The 23,204-nt window shown below is 48.7% G+C and overlaps 1 protein-coding gene across 1 annotated transcript; it reads left to right on the top strand.

Annotated features, from left to right (window-relative positions):
• Nucleotides 1–13,974: 13,974 nt before the first annotated feature.
• On the top strand, nucleotides 13,975–23,118 carry LOC143372081 (uncharacterized). Its single transcript, XM_076817968.1, has 9 exons — nucleotides 13,975–14,256; nucleotides 15,370–15,464; nucleotides 17,336–17,578; nucleotides 17,945–18,256; nucleotides 18,664–18,935; nucleotides 19,786–19,964; nucleotides 20,161–20,289; nucleotides 20,390–20,575; nucleotides 20,698–23,118. The coding sequence occupies exons 1-9, from the start codon at nucleotides 14,103–14,105 to the stop codon at nucleotides 21,744–21,746; spliced, it is 2,619 nt and encodes an 872-aa protein (XP_076674083.1). The 5' UTR covers nucleotides 13,975–14,102; the 3' UTR covers nucleotides 21,747–23,118.
• The last annotated feature ends 86 nt before the right edge of the window (nucleotides 23,119–23,204 follow it).

The following is a 23,204-nucleotide window of genomic DNA, read 5'->3' as shown; positions in this document are numbered from 1 at the left end:
TGGAATATGTAAAGGTTTAAAGTCGTCGAATTTGAAGCTTCCAATCACCGAGCCGCTCGAAAATTTGCGAAACAGAGAGAATCGAACGGCCATTGCTAGCCGAAGGCCGTCCAGATGAGAAGAAAGCCGTCGTTCGCAGGCCCGTTATGCCAGCTCCGCTAAAATTAACGCGCGCTTTCTGCCTCTTTCGGTCTTTCTTCTCGATATTCCTGCCTTTCCTCCCACCTCGTTCTTTCCTTCTTTTTTTTCTTTCAATAAACGAACACGAACCCGCGTGGAACCTGTCCGCCTGGTAAACGCGCGCATCGTAAAATCATGGATAAAAATATATCGCGTTAAAGCAGCGAGGCGCGCTGACATGTTTCGCGAAAAAGGTGGAAATCTTGCGCGAGGCGGTATCGATCCTGTGTGCGGCATAAAAATTCACCAATTAAGGGTGGTGTTAAATGAAAATGAGTAAAATAAAGGGGAACTGTCAGCGTAGGTAGCTACTCCGAAAAAGTGGAAGTACAAAAATTGTACGATTTCTTATAAATATTGAAAACCAGTGACGTAGGATGGGTCCATTGACTTTCCGCGCTTATGAGGATTATTTCCACAAGGAGTAACGTAAACGACTCGAAACCCTTCGCGTTATTCGCGATACTAGCGATAAAGTATGCATAGTCGTCGGACGACAGAGGTTTCCCACAGTTGTGGCGATCGTTTCCGCGTCCGTTTCGCGGAAACGATCCCCGTAAACGATTATTTGATCGATTAATTTACATGGATGTTCGTTGGAGCGGAGGAGCCCATTCAGCGATGCGTTAACGTGGACACGCGCGCGTGTGCACGCGCGTCGGTCGAGGCTCTCGTCCAGGTGTGCAGGTGAAGCCAAGATGCCGCGGGGTCACTCATTTATCATTGCATAAGATTCAGAACCTGTTCCGGTCCATTCATCGCCGGCTGCTCGTATATACCCTCGAAAGTTACTCGTGGGACGGGCTACGAAAGGTGTAGCCGCGTACGTGCTCATTGGCGTAGAAGCTACACTCCGAAAACACCACCTTTTGGGAGCTGCTTCAATAATTTGGCAATATGTCTTGTGCTCTTCGTGGATCCAACGAGCCGTTAAGATTTCCAATGGCAAATGCTGGAATTTCGGTGGAGGAGAGTGGGTGAAGAAAAATTCTGGACATTGGAAGCTTGGGGCATAGCTAATTTCGGTTATAGGTAATTTCGTGTACAGGTAACTTGGGGTATAGGGAACTTGAGGTACAGGTAATCTCGGGTACACGAAATTACGGGTATAGGTTGCTTATTCTTAGTGCGTAGGTATCCCAAGGAGTTCACAATTTGGAGAAAGAGATAACGAAGAACACGATGAAACCGAGGTGATCGATCGCCTTAATTTCTTAACAGATCTGCTAGGCACAGATCAATAGCACCGTATAACAAGAAACCTATGTTCTACCGATACCACCGTCTCCACGGGTCGCCGTAATCGCGCGGTGACCGTGTGCAACCGCAGAAAATATTTCGCAATACGCTATTCGTGCATTAGTTTAAGGCAAAACTATGGTAATCCCCTGTTTGAGCTGCAATTACACGGCGAGGGGATGCCCAACCGCGAAACCGATGCTTTTAGATGGCCAACGATCCGTGGCCAGTGGATCGGTTCGAATTAACGCCTGTTCAACGACCAAGATTCCTATATCGCTCGCGAATCCCTGCGAAACTCGCTTCTATCGACCCTGTGTAGAGTTTCGCGGTAAAACGATCCACTGCGCGAAATTTTTAGTAGACTTTGATAGAATTCGAGTATCAGTCTGAATTTTAAGTCTGAAATATATCGAATTTTCCTCTCCTTCAAGGAATTATAAAACGAACCACGACTGCATAGTCGCTGCAATTCGCGCGAAATCGACGATACCGTCTTACACACGCGGATAATCTCGATTCGAGCTGCGCCGATCGTTCCTCCCGTCCCCTTGGGCGGAATAAAAAGGGAGATATCGGGATGAATCTTGTTCCTGTGGAACAAAGGCACCGTTTCAATGGCCTCCACCACTCGCCTCGCAATTTTAGCAACCGAACGGGACACGAAAACCCTTTAAAATCCTTCCGCAGCTCGCGGTCAAACCTCTATACCCATTGTCACCGAAAACAGAATAGATCAACGCTAAGAAAATAGATCCCATCTTCAAAAATCATCCGACGATATTTCTCTGCAATCCTGCAGCCTTAATCTTCAAGAAGAAAAGGCGTTCCTCAAATCTAATTAACTTGCCATTCTAAATTTAATGCCAAAATACTTCTTCCGTCGATCATTAATTCCTTCTTTCTTGCGCCTCGTTCCATAACACATTTTCCACATTTCCCCTTCAATTCCTCCGCTTCCCCACTGAATTTCCGCTTAATCCCAGCTTGGATTCAGTTTCGAGGCTTCGCCGCGAATCAATCGTGCCGTATCCCCGCTGGGGCGTTTCCGCAGTTTCATCGGAATTAATAATCTCCCCGCTGCCCCTCCAAGGAGCGGTTCTTTTAATAGGTTCCATCCAGACAGAATACATAAATCCTCCGTATCCCCGTGATCTACGCCCCCGCCGACGCTTATTCTTTTAATGGGGAATACCGTCGATCGCAGGCGCAGCGACATTGCCGAACGATCACCGCGCTCTTCCATTTAATTCGCGATCGATAGCGTCCCTGGATTTGCCTTAATTCGCGCGACACGCTCGTCAGGCATCGGCCGTGGGATCGCTGGAAAATTCTGTACCACGGAAAATCCAGCGGGATCGTCCACCCTTCCCCAACGTTCCCGTCGCCTTTCAACGTCGCCTGATAAATTTCTCGGATGAGTTCGGTTAATAAAGGGGGCACAAGTGTGGCTCGCTCGTCATAGAGATACGTTTATGGTAATTCTCTGTCGTGTGTTATCGTGATCTCTGTTTTTCATTCGCTTTTTATCAGCACTTTGCACTAGCCATTTATAAATGTTTGGTCCGTTTGTCCACGAGCCCATTAAAAGAGCACGTTTCCCGTTTGCGCTTTGCAAGCAGAATTTCGCGATGCTTGATCGGGGGGTTCCGTGGAGAAATGTTGATTAGCCCTGCGTAACGCTTCATTTTAACTGTGTCCAACTGAAATCTCGTTTGTTTTTTATTCTTTTAACCGAAAGTCCTGTTAGAACTTGCGATCTCTTATAAAAACAGACAGGTATCGTCTGCCAGAATGAAACCCAATTTCCACCACTATTAAATTTTCATCGACATCCCCAGGAATTTATCGTGGACATCCTTCGCCCAACAGGAAGCAGTCCAGTTATCCTCGCTGCCCCGCGACTCTCGCATTTATCCTTGTTGATTAAAGACGCGTCATCTTTGCCGCAGCGTGCGACGATTTGTCAATTGCGCTGGGCCACTGCATTTTCGCGTTTTCGGTCGCACTGTCCGATGGCACTTTGGCCAGGATCGATCCTGCGGACCGGAAAGGTGCATCGATTCCCTTTTTATCTCGCCCGTTACCCAACAGCCCCCACTGGTTACGTCACGCTGGAATCTGCCCGAAGGAGAGAGGCACCAGGCTCGCCTTCCTCGATCATTGTTTTTTACCCGGACCCAGTCCCCCTCTCCCGCCCGCGATCACGATTACATTTCTAGTAATAGGATCACGCCGTTGGAATTCTCGAATCTTTTTATCGGGCTGTGGCAGCCAGTCGGGGCTTTCTTCGGGCGTTTTCCGAGGGCTTTTTGCAACCCCTTCCTTGATCCGACGACGACGCTTGATATTCTTATTGTACGGTGGAAAGCGGATTTTTCCTGTTCCCGCGGCGAAATTGTTAAGGGGGGGCCTGGGGATGTTTGGCTGAACTTTGGCGGAGTGTTCTACTGATTCTGTTTGATGAGCGGATGTGGTGGTTTCGGGGAGTGTTGTTCGCGCGTTTGAAACTTGGGGAGTTGGTAATTTTGGGTATTGATATGTTGGGGAATGGTAGCTTGGTGTGTTAGTAACTTGAGAATTAGAAATTTGGGGAATTGAAAGCTTAAGGGATTGATAATCTAGGGGACTGAGTAGTTGAGAAATTGAAAACTTAGGAGACTGAAAATTTGAGGAGTTGAAACCTTGAGTAACTGAGAACTTGAGGAGCAATTGAGAACCTGAGGAGTCGAAAACTTGAGGAGTTAAAAACTTGAGCAAATGAAAGCTTAAAGGCCTAAAAATTTGAGGTATTGAAAATTCGAAGAACAGGTACCCCGCAGAACGCGTAACTTGGAAAAACGGTAGCGTTAAGAATAAAGTAATCACCCGGGGCGCGTAAATTGCGTTTCCACTTTGTCCGCGATCCAAGCCCCGACGAATCATCGAGCGCGGGATTAAATAAATCATTCCCGTGTGAAATTACATCACTCTCGGGGGCTCCAACGTGCTATCCAACCTCCGCCGGCGAAACGTTAATAAATAACGAGGTTGGTTAAACGTTTCCGCCGGATTATCTGCTCTCGTCGAAACGTTTTCTCGCGCGCTTATGCATGCATGCATGCTGGACCTGTGTCCCTCGATAAGTGGTTTACAACGCGAGAGGTTGATTCCACGCATAAAAAATAATAAAAAATATTAACACTGTTATCATCTACTTGATTCAACCCCTTCCCTAAATTACAACCACTCTTCCATCCTACTTTAAAAATACATTTCCCCATCAAATGCCCATGAATTTATCATCCAGTCACTCGATCAATCATTACCAACTATCCCTAATTGCCCAGAGATAGTCCACAGATCCTCGAGTCGAGTTAATCGACTCGGGCGAATAGAATCGTACAAACACAATCCTCCACTGTTTCGATCGTGGAAGCATGTTAGTGCTAGAAGGTCCCCGCGAGGCGGCCGCTTTTAATTAAAACATGGCGCTCGAAGAAACCAGGATCGGCTGGTTATTAATCGGACACGATCACGCGATATTTCCTCGCGATACGTCCGCCAGCCGGCACGAATTTATCGTCGCGCCACGGCTGATTTATCAGCCAGGATCCGATTTATCAGCGCGTCGCAGCCACGCGAGAGATCCTCACGATCCTGGAGGCCGATTGGTCAATCTCGTCCACCCAGCCACGTCCCTTTTTTCCTTCGCCCAACTGGGTTGCTTTATTTTCCGAAATCGAGGTAGCACGAGGCCCGTCCAATTTCTGGGGACCGTTCAAACTATTCCTTTACTCTTCTCCGAGGGACTTTGCCCGATCTCGGGTTGACGATGATTGTAACTTCAACCGATCGTGGCTATATGACAATTGGAAGATTAGAAATATGTACGGTGCTACTGGAAGATCGCACCGACTCGCATAGGATAACTTTGTTATGTAAATGATGAAAGGTTCCGACAGCCGGGAGTGGTCTCTTCAAGCTTAATGCAATAAAGGTTTGCCATCGAGTTTACCGATATCCTGTCCTTTGACGGAGGCCTTCAAAGCGACCCCGTCTACAGAGACTCCTTTCAGGGAAAGAAAACAGCTTTTCTTAGGGAAAAAACACCCCTTCCTCAAAAGAGAGATAGACTTTCCACGCAGAGGATGTGCTTGTTGGAAGAGGACGAATATCCTGTACAGGACAGTAATTCCTTGCTCTATGTTCCTCGAGGTAACGGTATACTTATTAGTTCCCAAAAGATCGGGAAAAGAAACAGGAAGAACGAAATTGCTCCATTTAAAACAATAGCGTACCCAGATCATTATCCAATCGATAATAATTGGTTCCCTTTGTTCCCATCATCTGTAGGCACTCGTATGTAATAAAAGACCTATATTAAAAAAGAACGACTATAGAATTCCAAAACGCCAGTGAAGCAGCACTAGTTTCTTTTAGGGTGGTCACCACGATTTAAAATCTGAAAACCAGCGGACAAAAATTACAAAAGCGAGTGTTAAACTCGCGAAACGAGACGCAGGCACGTCCAAACGCTCTGATCCTGCCACCCACCATCGCCTCCACTCTCGGAAGCGACCTTGAGCACCGAAAATCCTTCGCCCCGACTATACCAGCCCTCGCCCTCGCCCACGCCTCGCGATCCCCATCTCGAGTGTGTGCAATGTTACGTTACACGTGATGTTGTTCCGCCGCCTGGCAAGGTTGAGACCTGGCCGAGTGGGAGGCGCGTTTCGTGGAAGGAGAAAGGCTGAACGGGACGGGGAATCGGGCAGAGAACGCGAGGAAGATCGTGGCCAGCCCGAGGAGCAGGCAACCAGCAAGCAAGAGGGAAGGGGAAAGGCAAGGGCAGAGTTCGCTCCCATTCATACCTCCGTATGCACGTTCCCCTCGAACGCACACGTGCATCGATGCACAGTGCAGCGCGTGCATCGCGATACCAAACGACCAGTGACTCTCAAGAGCGGCCTCGAGAGTCAACGTCAGCCAGGGCACCCCTCCCTTTCTAATTGGTGGCCCCAGCCCAAGGCTTTTGTCGCGTCTGGTCTGCTTTGCGGCTTCCATTCCAAGTTGAAATTCACGGGCTAGCGAACCGCTATTGACGATCCGCGGGGCTGGATTCCCCCTTTGTGTCGAGGGTGGTGCGTCAATTGACGCGATCGTGGTCGGGGAAGTTGTTTCGCCGAGACCCGGTCCGAGGGCTCGATTTACTTGTGCGAGACTGAATGACTGATAGGGTAGACGACGCTGGGCTCCTTTTTTTGGTAGCTTCTTTTATGGCATTCCTTTGTGGGAACTGTTATCCTCGCGGAATGGCTGTGATGTATCGCTCGGGATGGGGAAAAGTTCCAGGGGATCGGGCTTGGTTTTAGGGGAATTGTGTCGGAGAGGTTCACTTCAGTGGTTACGCACGTAGCGGTTGCAAATCTACGAGAATTAGCGCATAGATCTGCCACGCTCCGCAAGAATACGTAATCCGGGGAGTGCTGTGCTTTGCTGTATGTTGGTGGGCTCTGTTTCTTGAAGATACGATGCAAGTTTCTGCTTCGAACGGTTGGTAGCCGGGTGCACGAGTCAGAATAGACTATCGACTCGCTGCTCCACTTTTTGAAGGCTTTAACGACCAGGATGACGCCTCCAAGGCCACCGGCGCAGCTTCCCGACAAATTTTTCGCTCAACCTGCTCCACTTCGGCCCTCAGGATTAAAATCTTTTTCACCGGCCTCCTCCATTCCCCCCTGACATCATCCGGTTTTGCACCATTAAGCTAAGTTGGCCGGCTTCTCGTATGACCGTCTTCGGCTAACAATGGAGTACCTTTTCCACTGCGAGGCTCCAAATAGCGGTGCACTCGCGTCCCCTTGACTAATGGCAGTCTAATTCTCTACTTTGTCCTTCTGTCAACTGCCCGACTCGGCTCGAGGATGTCAAACACCGCTGGCAGACCTACGAGCACTCATTATTTTTCAACGTTAATTCAGTGGTGCCAGGGGTTGCGTTTGCAGCTGCTTCTACAGCGTGAGTGTCGTTCACTTTTTATCAGAGACGTGTGTCGCACGCTGCTCCAATTAATTCGGGGATCACCTACTTGTTGCTAAACAACTTTGTGGATGAATATAATAGTCGATACGCGACGACACGAGTGGTAGAATTTTCTGAGATAATTAGACGCGGGCGCGCTTTGAAAGATCAATCCTGTTTCTTTCCACTAAAATAATGGAAATCGTAAGTTTCCAAAGAGTGGCTTCGTGTCTCCTATAATTAGCGTGATAGCGACTTTGGAAGTGGGACGGACGACTTGCGAGAGCACAGAAGGAATTGAGCTGCGAAGTAGAAACAGTCGACCACGGACAGACAGCAGGCGCATCCGCGCTGACAAATCTACTTATACTACTCGGACGCTAATGGTTCATTTGTGTTACGAATACTTTCGTCGAGGGTAAAATTCCAAGGCAGAACACTGAAACCTACGTTGCACATATACGTACGAGCTGAAATGTGAAACAGTTGCTCCGCATTTCACCCTCAAACGTTCCGTTATTCTGCGCCAAAAATTCAATTCCAAACTCAAAGTTTCCTTATCCCGCGCAACTCATCAACCCCCTCCGCCACTCACCTCTTCCATCCCACCAGAATATCGCGCATTTTACCTTACTTTTCACAATGTATTCCCTAATCTCATCTTCATAAACACGGGGGCGGCTCGCCAGTCTCGCAATAAATACTTATTTCCCTCTTCCTTCTCCCCTTTAAATCCCACTTCCCCCCATTACCCAGATCCCCTGGCCTCAGCAATTTTCCCCCTGTTGCGACGGGAACTAGGCGCGCGGGATTCTCGGCGCCTCGAAAATTAGTTTATTACAGCGATAAGCTCGTAAACTGGGATTCCTCGGCGCTGCCGCGTCTGCTTTCGTCTGACCAGGGACCACCTAATCCCCCTGGCCGTCGCGCTCCAAGTTCCAAGGACCACGTGATAATCTTCTTCGAGCCCAGTGGACCCTTCCCGGCCGACGACGAACTTCTCGACATTGTTTCGCAGTACACCCGAAAAACAACCCTCAAACACCGGTGCCGGCGAATTTCTAGACGTCCGTCTAGCAACCACCGTTTTCGTAGTTAAACACCGCGTGGCCACCGAGCCGTGCAACGAAACCAGAAGAAACAAAGGGGCAGGGAAGGAGGCAGAGGAAGAACCGCCGGTGGTCCGTTTCGTTCGAGTTTTCCCGCGGCATTCTCCCATCGCTTTTCTGCCACTCGATGCAGCCACTGGTTTCCCTTCAGCAGTTCCTTTTGCTCGCTAAATAGCTGCCCTCCTGTTTTTTCCTTCCCCAGAGAGGCTTCCCACCGGCGTGTTAAACTGTCTGTTTTTCGCGTCGATTCACGCAAGCCTGCCTGATGCTGGCGGTAAGTTAACGTTAGCATCGGATCACGGAGGCTGAGGATTTCAAAGGATTCCCTTGCTTCTCTTGGGGGGGGCGGCATTAATTTCCGCTACGAAGAATGTTTTTGGAGAAGCATTTTCACGGTGCAACTCGTTCAATTTGAATATTTATGAAGTCCACTTGTAAAGTATTACATATTGTTCCGAGGTAATGTGTTTTGTGTAAGAGATCGCCCATTGTCAGAATTTCAATTGGGGGTCGTATTTTGGTTGTTTAAATGAATTAACTGGGAACTCGGTTGCAGGATGCAGATACGAGGGACGCAGGTACCAGGAGGGCGCGTCTGTGATCACGTCCGAGCCCTGCCTGCAGTGCAGGTGCATCCAGGGCGCGCTGAGATGTCGACTTCGAGTTTGTCCACGACTACCGAGCCCACCACCATCGGGGTGTCGCGTACGCGCGCCTGGAGAGAACGTCTGCTGCGCGGAACTAGTTTGTGCCGAGACACGTGAGTACCATTATGAAAAACGACCACCCTCGCCACCGAGTTCCGTCACGGAGCTGCTACGAACGTTACAGAATGCTCTAAGTATCCCCTCTGGAACGTGGTCACATCCAGGTGTTCTATCAACCGATCGCAGCTCTAAAAATTCTTGGAATTCCAAATGCTGGCCACTCAGTATTGCTACTAATTCAGCTGCAATTCTCAGCAATTGGAATTTCTGGTTGCGATTGAAATTAGTGCCAATCCCATTTCGATTTGCAATGATTAGCAATCTAGCTCCCACGGTTAACCCAGGGACTAAATTCAAATGAAATTCTCAGGTGACTTCGTGAATACGTTAAGGAGGTCGAACGTTCGTGACGAGGAGGAAGGGCAGGTGGAGGATCGTCAGGCTTCTCGTGTACAAGGTAACGTGTACCGCCGATCGCAGAAGGGAGAGGTCTAACGTTTAAGGGCGTTTACGGTTAAAATATTCAGCTAGTCTGAAGGGTGTTGCGTTAACGACCAGGTTGCCTGCACGAGGGCGTGAGATACGGGCCAGGCTCGGCGATGATGGGCTCACGCAGATGCGAGTACTGCTACTGCATCTCCGGCGCGAGAAGATGCATCAGACCAAAGTGCCTGTTGCCCCTGCCCGGATGCAGCCCGCTCTATGCGCCGCATTCCTGCTGCCCCGTTGCCTACAATTGCACCCGTGAGTGTACTTTCCCGTCGCACGCCACCGCCTCTAGCTCTCGCAACACCGACTAACACCTACCATTTCTTCTTTCAAGACACGCACTCGTCCACTCTGGCGCCGATCACGGGAAACGGTGAGTCCGCCCATCACGATCTTTATGTCCGCGAGTCAAGAACTATCGTAACCTCCTTCTCTAATTGCAACCAGATTGCTCTTCGACAGACGATAAAAGCTTTACAAATAAAACCCTGACTCGCTCGAGCCCGAAATTCAGCGGGAGATATCTGAATCCTCAAAGGAAGGGAACGGGGACAGAATCTTGCTACAAAGGGATTGCATAAAGTAGGTTACCGTTTGCCCTTCGTTTTCCCTTGCGAACTGCTTTCAAGGATCGAGCCTCCGACCCTCCGCCCCGGAATCTTGGGTCGCCGAGCACCCTCTGTTTATCCTCAATGAGAGCTTTTAATCACTGCCAGCCACGCGAGCAGCCAGTGCCCGTGCTGCTTGAAAAGCCTTCCCCCCTTAGACACCGCCTCTGTCCGGCGGAAAGTTGCGACGAGAAGTTTAACGCGATAAAAAGGAAAGTTCGCCTGTTGGCTCGCTATATCAACCGCTTTGGAAGAAGCCGCGCTGCCGGCCGGACGAGTTTAAATTTAAGCTCAGCTTATGAGGAAAAATCGCATCCGGGTACAAAATCAGGCTGCCGTGCTGTATGGCCAACTTTAATCCCTTTAAATTACGTCGGGTTTCATCGCGCGCCCGAGTACCATCTAATTATCGTTAAGTTCTTTTAAGGATCCCCCGCTCCCCTCCTTTCTCTTTCCTTTTCGTTTTTTTTCTTCACATTTAGCTGGCCACACACGGGGAGGTTTCCCCGCGGCCTTCATCCGTCGCGTTTCAAGTCTGCGGACTTAACTGCATGTTAGCGGTGCATGTCTATGATCGATTTATACCGTCACGGTCCTCGTGACAAACTACAACCGCGTGACAAAACAGTTGTTGAATATTAACGCGCAGCTTTTGTCCGCAGATAAAAACCGACAGGTCGAAATTGAAAACACTTACTATTATAATATTACATTTAAACGTTGATTTGGTGAAATAGCTTCCCTCATTATTGTGCTTTGCTTTGTCAGATTATTTTTTATTAAAGTTAATAGTTCATCATACGTTCTCGTGTCCATTCTCAAATAATTTTTTAAATCATCAGGTTCGTTATCCCTTAATTCTTGCAATAATTGAATATGACTCACAAGGGAAGAAACCGAACCCGGAAATTCAAAATATTCTGAAACGTTGTGTATAAGTAGGAGATTTCCTTCTGATTACAACGCAATTTTTGTTTGCTGCCCAAATTCACTCTAAGGGAGTGTTAATTGATCCCTGGGAATCCGGTTATTTTCCGATTTTGCGTTGTAACTCGTGAACTGTAAAATATTTTTTTACGAAATAATAGATCTAATTAAAAGAAGTAACTTTTGTCTTGAAACTTTTTTTCTATCGCTTACAGTTCGCGAGTTATAACACAAAATCGGATAATAGCCGAATTTTCAGGGGTAAATTTCACCCAGTTCGAGTGAATTTGGGCATCAAACAAAAATTGCGTTGCAATCAGGAGGAAATCCCATATATATTCACAAAGTTTCAGAATTTTTTGAATTTTCGGTTTCGAGATCTTCCCTTGTCAAACGGTCCTTTTCAATTAAATACTTTTGTACCCACTTTTTACGATTTACAGGAGCATTCTATCGGGCAATTCTGTGAATTCCAATCGTAGCACAACACAATTAACGTTTTTTATTATTACGTTTAAACAAATCTCGTTTCGTGCAACTCCGTTCGAGTCTGCATGGCAACTGAGAAAACTTTCAGCAAAACGAAAGTCCACCGTTTCGATGAAATCCGCGGGTAAACCAGCGGATTTCATCCATTAACACGCAGTTTTATCTGTGACCGATTTATCCAACGTGATTTGTCTGTGAACTTTATGTTAGTGGGTATTTGTAGTTTTGATCCGCCGCAGACTTTGATCGCAGGTTTGTCCGCGACGGATGAAGACCGCGGCGAAACCTCCCCGCGTGTGGCCAGCTTTTCTGCAAGGGAACTTCTGCTCGCTCTTCAGGGAGCATACACAGAGCCACACAGCCGCGCGGTGAGAATTTCGAGGGAGACGTTTAGCGCAATAAAGCACGGTTACACGTCGATCTTACTTTTATCCCGTGACGCCCGGCTTCGGAAAGATTCCCCGTCGCCGTTTCTCTGCTCGTTCACTTAAAGCCCGGTTTCATTCAATTTTACGACGCGCCACCCCTTTCCTAGGCGACTGGAAATCACGTTCCGTGGCAAATCTGACGGGTGAAGAGACAGCGGAGGCTTTCCCTTCTGTAGGCTTTGTTTGCCCCGCGCTATGCGTTCCCTGTTATCGAATTTTTATTTCTAATTTCCTTCCAGACACTGCTGCTTCCTTTCTGATATTCTGCCCTTTAAATCTACTGCCTTCGCACGGAGGAATTCGCTGTGTCACAAGTTTCATCTCTGAAGTTTCAACTCTCAACCAACGCTCCTAGCAATTCCCTTCAACTTTCCAACCTTCGTTTCCTAATTTTGAATAAGTTCCTTCCCCTTCGTAAAACATTATGTACCTATCTCTGGAATCCATGATCCACAGAAAGGAGCAGTTTCTAACACCCCACTGTGGCATTCAACCCCTAATCCACCAATAGGCAAGCAAGTGCTGCACGCGTTTAGCTTCTTCCCCGTCTCGACCGCAAAGACTACCAGCTTGCCTAAGAAAAGCTCCGTTTTCAGACGCTGCAGCTTCCCGTACATTTAACGGCCAGTTTCACGCGGCTGCTTAAAACTTAAACCGACCTCTAAAGCGTCGTTTCCACCCCATTATGCGGCTCGTCTCGACGACTCCGAAACCATTCGCTGTTTGGCGACTTAAAGCCAAACAGTCCCCAATGAAACTACCCCTTGAAACGAGGGCGGTCCGCCGTGGTGGCGGCGAAATCGGCCAACAATCGAATAGGGATTTGGTTGTTTCATTCCTAAGGGGAAAACCGAGATACCCTCGCGGAATGATCCTCGAAAGCCGTGATAACGCCTGAGGGTGACATTTCCGCGATGGAACATCCAAGGAAACGGATCGGTACAAAGATATTGCCCTCCATTGGCCCTCGCCCTCTTTGCCCTCCGAAGAAGGGAGGAAGGAGATTGGCTGTGGATGCTTTATGAAGTGCTGTATCACCTTCGATTGAACGGATTCCGCGAGATTATCCCTCGCAGGCGCGTCGTTTCGTTGTGCCACGGTCGGATTCGCCTCGATTCTAAAGTTGAATTGCAGGATTTCCCGTGCTCTGATTATCGCGCGCAACTTTTCCGATGATCCCGGGCTAAATAACGATACGTCGAACGGGGGGAGGCTCGAGGGTTATCGTGAGATACGATATCACCGCGCGCTCGGTTTAACGTCCTGTCGCGATTTTTTGCCGGGCGCCGCTGCGAGGGTGCGAACCGTTGAATCCGAAATGGATGGATTTTTGTGATCGGGTGCGACAGAAGGGAATCGTTGCGAACGATGCGATACCTGTCGATGGTCGATTAATTAGCCCGATGAAGGTTCTCGGGCAAAGTATCGTTCTGTACGCCTGACGAACAGCTCCAGGTGACGGTAAAGGAAGCTAAAGTTCAGTGCAATCTGACGAACGAAAGTTCGACAAACTGCTGGAATCTCTGCGCAAGTTTACGATCTCATTTTTCAGTACGCCGTAACACCTAACAAAAACTTCCAACTGGGTCTTCATCAGTCTTTCATTTATCTTATTTACGTGCTCGTACTTCCCTTCTATCTCGTGGGAGTTACTGTCTATATGGAATTCTGCGGATGTTCCAGTAGCTATATACTTTAAACTAAAGTAGGAGCCAGATGAACAAGAATTTTTCTTTCAGCCTCAAAAGTGTGCTTATCGGTGAAGATTCCTATCATCAATTTCTCACACCCCTCCTTTCCGTCCCTCTTAAAATACCCCGTTTCTCATGAAATTCTTTTGAAAATTCCCTCTAAAGCTATTGAAACGCCATTTTTCGTTCCGCAGGGTGTCGAGTGGGCTCGCGTGTCTATGACGAGGGCGAAATGGTCAGGGACATCGAGTGGAAGGCTGCCTGCGACAATTGTTTCTGCGCGATGGGCGCAGTGCGTTGCGTGCCCCTCGCCTGCGCGCCACCCCTGCAGGGTTGCAGCCCCATAGTGCGCAACGGACACTGCTGCCCGTCCACCTACAACTGCAGTGAGTCGCGATACCTTTGCATCAGGGTTGCCGCGATTTCGCACCGCCCGAATCACCCACCCGGTTTGTGTTTTGCAAATCATCCAAAGGGGTTCAAATCCATCGGGAATCCAAATCCTTACAGATCCTCCGTTGTTTTCGACGCGTAAAATTCGAATCCCCGGGTAAATGCGAATCGCAGAGACGTGCAGAGGGTAGCGAAAATTGGGTCGAATAGAGAGATCGTGTAGGGAAGCGGGAATCGTAGGGAAAATCATTAAATTTTAATGCTCCGCTGAGTATTCGCGTTCTCGTGAAAAACCAACGCCATTCAGGTCGACTTTGCGGCTTTCTGGTAGATTGGAAATTTAATCCTGGGGCGGTGGAGATATCGAGGGGTGTAAAGGGTTGCATTAAAAGATCGTCTGGCGAACGAACTGCGGGGAGAATTAGGGAACGATTTCATTGGCGAAGTATTTAACGGGGAGCATAGTTTCGGTTGAAATTGAATCGAGGGGATGAATGGCGCGCGAGTAGGGGGTCGGGAAAGGGGAAATCAGGAAATTTGAACGCATAGTCGAGCGCTGGTGCTGCGCGGGAGCACTGTTGACAGAAATAGCTACATTGTTGACGAGACGGAAGTCCTCCATTTTCGTTGATTCGTTCGAGGGTGTTCACTTGATCCACTGCAGGGGTGAGATCGAGTAGAGCGGGCGCGTTTCTAGGCTAACAAATGGAAATGATCAAACGGACCGTGGTGTTTGTCTTAAAAACGAACGCCGTGTTTAGGTTGCCGGGAACTTGTCTCGCGTAATTTCCCTCTGGTATCCTGTCGTTTGTTTGAAAAATATACGGTTCGACTGGTGGAATCCACGCCGTAGATTCTCATGAAAAGAAACCACGGCAAAATGAATTTCAGAAAGACCACGTGTTGGTGTCGAATGTATACAGTTTCAGTTAATTCTAAAGGTTTCGTGCGATTTGCCGAATTCTTTGGAGTGATCGCTAAGAACGGCAGAAACACAAGCCGGGCACGGGCGCGCCGCAGAAACCCTGTGCACTTTCACAACCCTGATTACCACCTAGGTGTTCTAGCCCGAATGCCATAAGAAACTGACAGATTAAACGTTCAAGGCGGTAGCATCGAGGTTAAGGCCACCCAGAACTACGCCTCGTACGCGTTCATCAGCAAGGACTACGCCAAGTTCCGCAAGGAGACCAATTTCTTTGTACGTCTGCGCCTGTTTCTTTCTCCTTTTCTCTGACTCACGCACCGATCTGTGGTATCCGGTCACCTATCTGGCTATCCGTCCATCTACTCATCCCATATATTATCCAGCTAACTATCCGTCCATTCACCTCGCTATCTCTGCATTCATCTGACCACCCCACTCGCTACTTATCTCTCTGTCCATCGACCTATCTATATATCTATTCATCTAATTGTCCGTTAATCTGACTGCCCAATGGTCCCGTCTCTATTTATGCACAATATAGAAGCATATATCCCATCTCTTTAACGAGGGATCGATTTAACCCTGCTCGAGACAATCGGGACACGCGAGCGATCGTGAATACGCGTGATGTATGTACGTTGAATCGCATGTCCACTGCTGATTACAGCTTCCAGAGCGTTGAATACTTCGCCCCAGCGACAAAACCGCTTGAATAAATGATCCTATAATTGTTTCGAGCAGTGTAACGGTGACAGTTACGTATACGACTGTCCGATCGAGGGGGGGTGGGTGGAGGGGGAGGGGGAATGAATCCTCTGGACGAGGAATGCTTCACATCGCGTTCCCTGGATTAACTAAGTTAAATGTCTAACCGGCGCACCGTCCGTCCTACTAGGATTGCATTAATTAAATTCCATCCAGACGGTTGTAAATCACGTAGCCTGCTCGGCAACTTGCACGCATATCGATGGCTATACTAGTGGGATTGAAGGGGGATCTTTCGCCTCTATACAGTAATCTTACTAATGCTGCTGCTACTAGTAATGCTGTCAAAGTGGCTCAAGATATTAATTATTGATGAGCTAAGCACCTTCGTAAGGTAATGCAGCCTTTGTTGGTATTAACTTGGTCGCTAGTGCCTATTAAACCCTTGCATACTAATACCCAGATAGATTTGCTCTGATATTCAAATTGCATTGTAGTTCTGAGTCGCGAGTGAATTGAAAGGGATGGAATTTATCTATTCAAGGTGGATTCTTCTTTCGTATAGTGGAGAAGATAGCTTGGAAACAACAGGGTGTTTTATTTAATGCAATATTCAAGGGTACCCACGGAATTATCAATCATAGCCAGATTTCTCAGATACCAGTGCAGTAAAAATCACCAATGTTAATTTATAAAACCTCAGATTAGTAGCGCTGTGTAAAATTTACTAGTTGGGCAGTAGGGATCAAACACGAAGCAACTGGAAACTCGATTCTCCCCGAGTAGTAACACTTCGTAGAAACGAGGATGCGCAGCGCGCGTGAATTAGCACAGGGAAGCGCAGCGCAAATCGAGTAGTACAAGCCAGCGCGTGTCAGCCTAAGTAGTACAAGGGAACCCACGACACCTCACACACGTCAATTAGATCTTACCACTTCGACAGACGCAACTCGAGACTGAATCTTACGTCAAAGGTGACTCCCCCCCTCGCACTCGTACATTCAGGCGTCTCAATCGTGTTTACTATAGTAGAATATGGAATGTTTTATTGCTCCGTTCACCTGACTTGCCTCGATCGCTACGCATGTTTGCCTTTTGCTTCTAACAATGTTTACATCGCTTATCTCGCTCTCATACACGCTAGAAGATTCAACGCATATTCTGGTGTAATATTCTTTGAAGCTCCTCCATTATAATTTTTATAATATTGTTTAACAATTTTATGCTACCCGGTTTCACCCGCGTGGCATGCAAAATTATGATGTCGAGGAATACTTAATGGCTTTTTCAGAAGATTAATAATTAATTATCATTGCACTGATTACTCTCGTGTAGCGTTATGATTATCGATGGTATTAGGTGACGAAGGAGTGCGTACGTAGCTAAATTTTTTAGATTCTTGACCAGGTCACTGTGCACAGAGTAAATTTTGTACACAGCCGGCAGTGGACCAAATAACGAACCCCCCAGTGGAGGGACGAGGGCATCGAGTGGTGGAGGAGCGAGGGATCGATTCCAGCACGACGGACCTGCAGGAGGAGTCCTCGATCGCGACCGATTCCACGTCCTGGCCGTCCACCTTCGAGACCGACATCATGGACAACGAGATCCTGGTGGAGACGGTGGATTACTTGAAATCCAGCCCGGAAATCGCCACCACGACCCTGGCAACGCCGGAAGAGGTAATCCTCGCGGTGGAATTTCGTGAATCGTGTACCAAGTCGAAGCTACCACGTTAGAACGGAATCCTAGAGGAAATACTGAAGTATCGACTTGAAAGATGAAATATGGAAGACACAATTCTTCTGGGGAATGTTGCAAAGGTTGCCTCGCCTCTGTTAAAAGAGATAGGTACTCAAAAATAATCGATAACTACGACATAGTTTCTGTGTCAGATAGATTCTCTAAAGGAAATATTGACTGGACACGTTGACTTGCGATAGGAAATAATGGAGTACACAAATTCATGAGTGGCAGTGCATAAAGTGTACAGAAGTGGAGTCATTGTGTTTTTTTTTTAACCGAATTCTTTGCGATTTATTGTCTAGTTGACGACCAACGTCGAATCGACGACCCTGGAGTCCGCTTCGTCCATCAAAGACGAAGATCCCCTAAATGATCCGTCGACGACTCTCTCGACGAGCACTGTCGAGGAATCGACGATTGCCACGGTCGAGGAACTGTCTTCCGTCGACGATGCGACGACGGAATCGACAACCCTGTTACCAGAGATGACCGGAAACGACGTTGCGACGAGGGAGGAGATGCAAATCAACGCGACTCTAAGGAACAAGGACACAGTCTCCTCCAACTTGACAAATGCAGCTTTCAAGGAGGACTTGGAGCACGGCAACTCTACAGTAAGTTTGTAAATACATCGACGAACATCTACGAGCAGTAAATCACAAATGTTTAGAATATTTCTACGTGCAAAAAGATATCAGTGACTCCCTAATATATCTCCAAGACTATAGTACAAATATACTCGACTGCCATCACATTTTATTGGCTACGAAGAAACCCTTTAATCTTGCACTACTTCCTCGGCATAGAGGCGCGATGCCCCTTAGGAATTGAAGAATTGATATTCAAATGCACAAGCGAAAGGGACTACGCGTTGCTTCTAGTACCGGAGAAAGCTTTACAGTTTCCAAGGCAATATCCTACGACCCTATCCCTGCGGAATCGATTAGTTAAGTTCGTGATTAAACAGACACGAACGCGAAGGTGGTTATTGGAGGTTGATAACGGGACCTGTTGCGATTAGGTGGAATCAGCCGAGACAACAGAGTCCATGACTAAAGGGACCGTCAGCAAACCGTCATCCACTGTGCTAATGCCGGATGACATGCTGGTGATGAACGTCACTGTGAAAACGAACGTCTCGGTGGGCCATATTCAGGGTGTCACGATAAACCCGATTAGGTCGATTCCGCCGGACGTCGAGGCTATCCTGAACATCACTCATCGGGAGAAGGGCGAGGACTACGACTACGATTACAGCGAGCCGACGCTGCCACCCTCGCTACCGAATGTCAGGTAAGGTAAATACCGACCCCTTGCAGGCGTCAAGATCGATCAACGATTAATGATGTACAAATATGGGAAGATTGACAGAGGCACCGCTGTCAGATGGGATGAAATATGGATTTTCGGATGGAATGCTCTCTTGTTTGCTATTCTACAGGGTTTCTCGAGGGAGTTGATAGAATGAAAGCTCGAGGAAAGTTGGCGAAGTTGTTCTGTTAAATACGTGTAAGGATATAGAAGCTTTTAAAGATGAGAATCAGTTTCCCTCTCGCCACCATTTTCATTATCCCCGAACAATATCGCCCGGCAATTAAGAATCATTGTGGAAGCAATAACAAGGAACACTTCTAATTCCATTCCTTCATATCGATCGTACTGCTCGAAGAGAACGAGGACACAGTGTCTCATAAAACCAGGAAATGAAACTTCCTTCTGCCATCGTGTACCAACTGCTCCTTGTGATCATTAAAAAAGCAATAACAGGGACGCCTTTAATTTTTCACTTCTCCATTTCCTTCGTTCTAAAGAGGACGTACGATCTCTACTGTGTTTCCCGGCGATACTAAGGAGAATTGTACACGCTCCTTCTGCAGCATCTTTAACGCGTGAAATTTCTTTACGCCCTCCTTCCGCGAGCCAAAGATTGCCAAATACACGTTTTGTCATGTGTTCCCGCCCGATTCTCCGCTTCCGAAGCACAGCATCCCCGTAACTTTCCATCGCCCACCGTTAAATCAGCACCTTGCACGTAAATAAAATCGGGGGAAAGCTTGAACGCGGAGAGCTCCGAGAGTCTCGCTCGACTGAGATCTCCGATGGGGAATGGAATAAGATGTTGGTTTGCCACGTCTCGCCGTAGGATAATTCCGTTCGTGGCGGCGGACGCGCTGGTGAAAGACAAGACGATTCCGTCGCCTGTCACAGGATATCCTTCTGGATCAGTGGCCGTACCCCCGGAACTGCGTCCGACTGACACTTCTGGATTTTACGATATCGCCACTCAGGAAAACAGATTCAGCCCGCCCGTGGAGACCGAAGGTGGGTCGTATTTTAAGCGTCCCGAATGCTTCTCGCCTCGTCGTTCGCGTTTTACGGGGTAGGGCGCGTAAATTTTTAGATCCCTCGCGACCCCGCACACCCACCGTCGCGCTCCTTATTCTCCACGTGCGACGAAGATTGAGGCTGCGTTCACAAGTTATCCCCCGTTTTCTGCTATCGATTTCTTTTCTATAAGGTGGATTCGTACCGAGGGAACCACCCTATTTCGACGCACCCTATCATTCCACCGACTTGAATCTGGAAATTGGAACCGGCGTCACTGTTGTCCCCGCGCCCATCACGAATCCTCGCCGTAAAAACGATGGTGAGCTCCCTCGCGGAGGTATTTCTGCCGGTAAGCGTCGATAGGCGACTGCTCTCCATGCTTCATTCTCTGTTTCGTGTTTCCGTTCGGCGAACCCCAGCCAGCAGCTGCCTGCTGGAGAATATAGAGTACCGCCACGGGGAGATTCTGCCGAGCAGCAATATCTGCGTGATTTGCATGTGCTACTACGGCGAGGTGGCCTGCTCCACGGAGAAGTGCCCGCCGCTGAAGATCGGCTGTCGAAGGATCAACACCGAGGAAGCTTGCTGCGGGAAAATTGTTTGCGGTATGAGAATTGTTCGAGGTTTTATGCTGACTCTTGCGAAACCGGGCACTTGGGAGGGGTCCCTTTTTAATTAAAGTCAGCGAGGAGTATGATCTTCATTTGCATTCCTTTAATTCGTACAGTCGAAGCGGACGAGTCGCCGACGGTGGTGTTGGACCGTGCAGACGCCACGGCACCCTCTCTTCATCAACCGATAGTGTCGCCAGATCCATTCCGCGACGTGATCAAGACAGAGCCGGCCCCAGACCTGCCATCTCTCATCGAGGACATGATCCCCTACCTGGTGGAGCACGGGATCACCACGCCTAGGTCCACCAGCACGACGACCTTGAAGCCCCTGCAGGCACAGGGATCCAATCACCCGCAGCACCCGTCCAATTTCGATTACATGGACAAGTTACCCCTGATGCGTCCGCCGTACGACTACCGACCCGAAGAAACCCCAGACAGACTAGTCTCAAAGAACAAGTACAGTGTCAATCAGGAGAGCCACTCAAAGGAAGCGATCCCCCCGAATTACAGCTCCAAGGACACCGAGAAGATCCTGGACCACATCTCAGAAACCATCCCCCTGGTTGGAGCTTTCGATTACGAGGGAATCAGCTCTTCAATGCTGGAGCAGACTACCAAGAAACTCGAGGATCGTTCCTACCCTCCTAACAACGCCACAGATCCTGCTCCTGCTAAGCTGAACAGCTCGAGGAACGATGACACCTCGATTGGATCGAGAGCCGAGGCTCCGCTGTCGAACAGTAGCGATTCCAAGGTTTCCTCGACGACCAGCAAACCTTCCGACGACCTGGACGAGTCTATCTTTTCTTTGGACAGTGTCCTGGACTTGCTGTTCTCCAAGGACACGGTGAACGGTGAGAGCAGCAGCGAGGATTCGAGGACGACGGAGGTATCCACGACAGTCAGCCCCGCGACGGGGCCGAAGAGCTCGACAGAGTCGATGGAGAGCGCAGGGGAGCTCGCCATGGAAACTGCTACCCCATCCAAGGTCCTGGAGAACGAGATCCCCGTGTCGGTGGCTAGCTTGCTGAAGTTGGCGGGCTGCAATATTTACGGCAGGATGTACCGTGTCGGGAGGATCATTACGGAGTTGTCCGGCCCTTGTCTGGAGTGCAGGTGCACGGAGACCGGCGTGCAGTGCAAGCAGCTCGAGTGTTGATGGGAGCTTGGTCGTCGAGGGGGTTGTGTTTCTTTCGCGTGAGTGGCGCTGCGATTAGGGTCGGCTGGATTGATGCATCCACTGCTCGGGGGTAGCTTTGATCTGCTGATCCACGAAGGAGAGGTCGCTTGGCGTCGATCGTGGGTGGATGCATTGATTCACTAGAGTTCGACAGAGCTGCAGTTTCAGGTGAAAATCCTTCCCACGAATCCACCGCATGGATGTCGCGAAATTCCACTAACCCCACGAACCTCCCCTATAATGTAGACCAAATTCCATTCGAACAATTATCCGCATACAACGCCAGACTTCTAATCATGCTCCCCACTCTGTCTCTTGTATTCTTCCGAGCCTTTCAATTACCCCTGGACCGTCTTCCCTACGGAAAAGCGGGCTTCCACCCTTTTATTCCGTCGACGTCGTTGACCAGCCCATAAACGCTCCTCGGGAAGGATCTACGGCCCCCGGGAAGATCGATCAGGATGTAATTGTGAGGAATAGTCCTTCCGTGCTCCGCAAGGATAAGTGGATAAAGACGGAAGTTAGCACCTCGACCCCTCCCACCCCCGACCCCCCTCGCTTTAATGGGAATTATCCCGGTATATAGGCGGCCGGTGTTCCATTTTGATTTATCTCTGCAATTTATCTCCTCCGCCAGTTAAATGCAAAAGATACGAACGCGAGGGGAGGCCGGCGGGTTGGTGGAAGCGGATCTACGTTGTTGGCTGAGCTTGCTTCCTCGATCTTTGCATCGCGAGCAGAGAAACAAAACTCGCGACCGAGCGCCGGGATAAGGGACGACCAATTGAGGGTGGATTCTCAACTGTGAAATTTCGATTTCTATCTGCTCGTTGGATTAGCAAGGAATATGCCTTTCGGGATTCTTAAGCTCGTTTCACAGGAATTTGGGCAGTCCCCAGGAATTCGTCCCTAGCACTCTTTTTAGAGACTTTGCATTTGTTTGCCGCTCCGAAGGCTGCTACTTCTTTCCCCTCCTAGGTAGAGGAAGCTTGGTTCGCATTTCTGCAATAGGATTTTAAGACATCGCGGAATTCGTGGTGTGTCATCGACAGCGTTATCGTAGATCGTAAGGGTAGCCAGTAATCGACGTGTAATCGATAAAGACTAGCGACAAGACTATAATCGACGTATAGAACATACATGGACAGATGATTCTTCGCGATAGACTCGTTCGATCTTCCCTTCTCACTTCTCTGCTCTCGTTCTGTGGTCAAGTATTAAGGATACGCTTGAGAGCCATTGAAAGGACGGCGGAAAAATGCGCCAGGCGTTCCTTTATCGCGTGGCGAGGCCGTAAATTCACTCTGAATGCCGCACAGAGGCTTGTACTATACGTTTTATGTTTGTCGTAATAAACGTTTACGGAACACTCAGTCGTTATGCATTTTTTTCCCCCCCTCTGCTATCGTCCGTTCCCTTTTCATTCGCAGGGAAAAA

The sequence above is a fragment of the Andrena cerasifolii genome, chromosome 8, assembly GCF_050908995.1.
Source record: "Andrena cerasifolii isolate SP2316 chromosome 8, iyAndCera1_principal, whole genome shotgun sequence".
Classification (NCBI taxonomy): domain Eukaryota; kingdom Metazoa; phylum Arthropoda; class Insecta; order Hymenoptera; family Andrenidae; genus Andrena; species Andrena cerasifolii.
The sequence above is the reverse complement of the archived record's forward strand: the minus strand, read 5'-3'. Positions and strand labels throughout refer to the sequence as shown.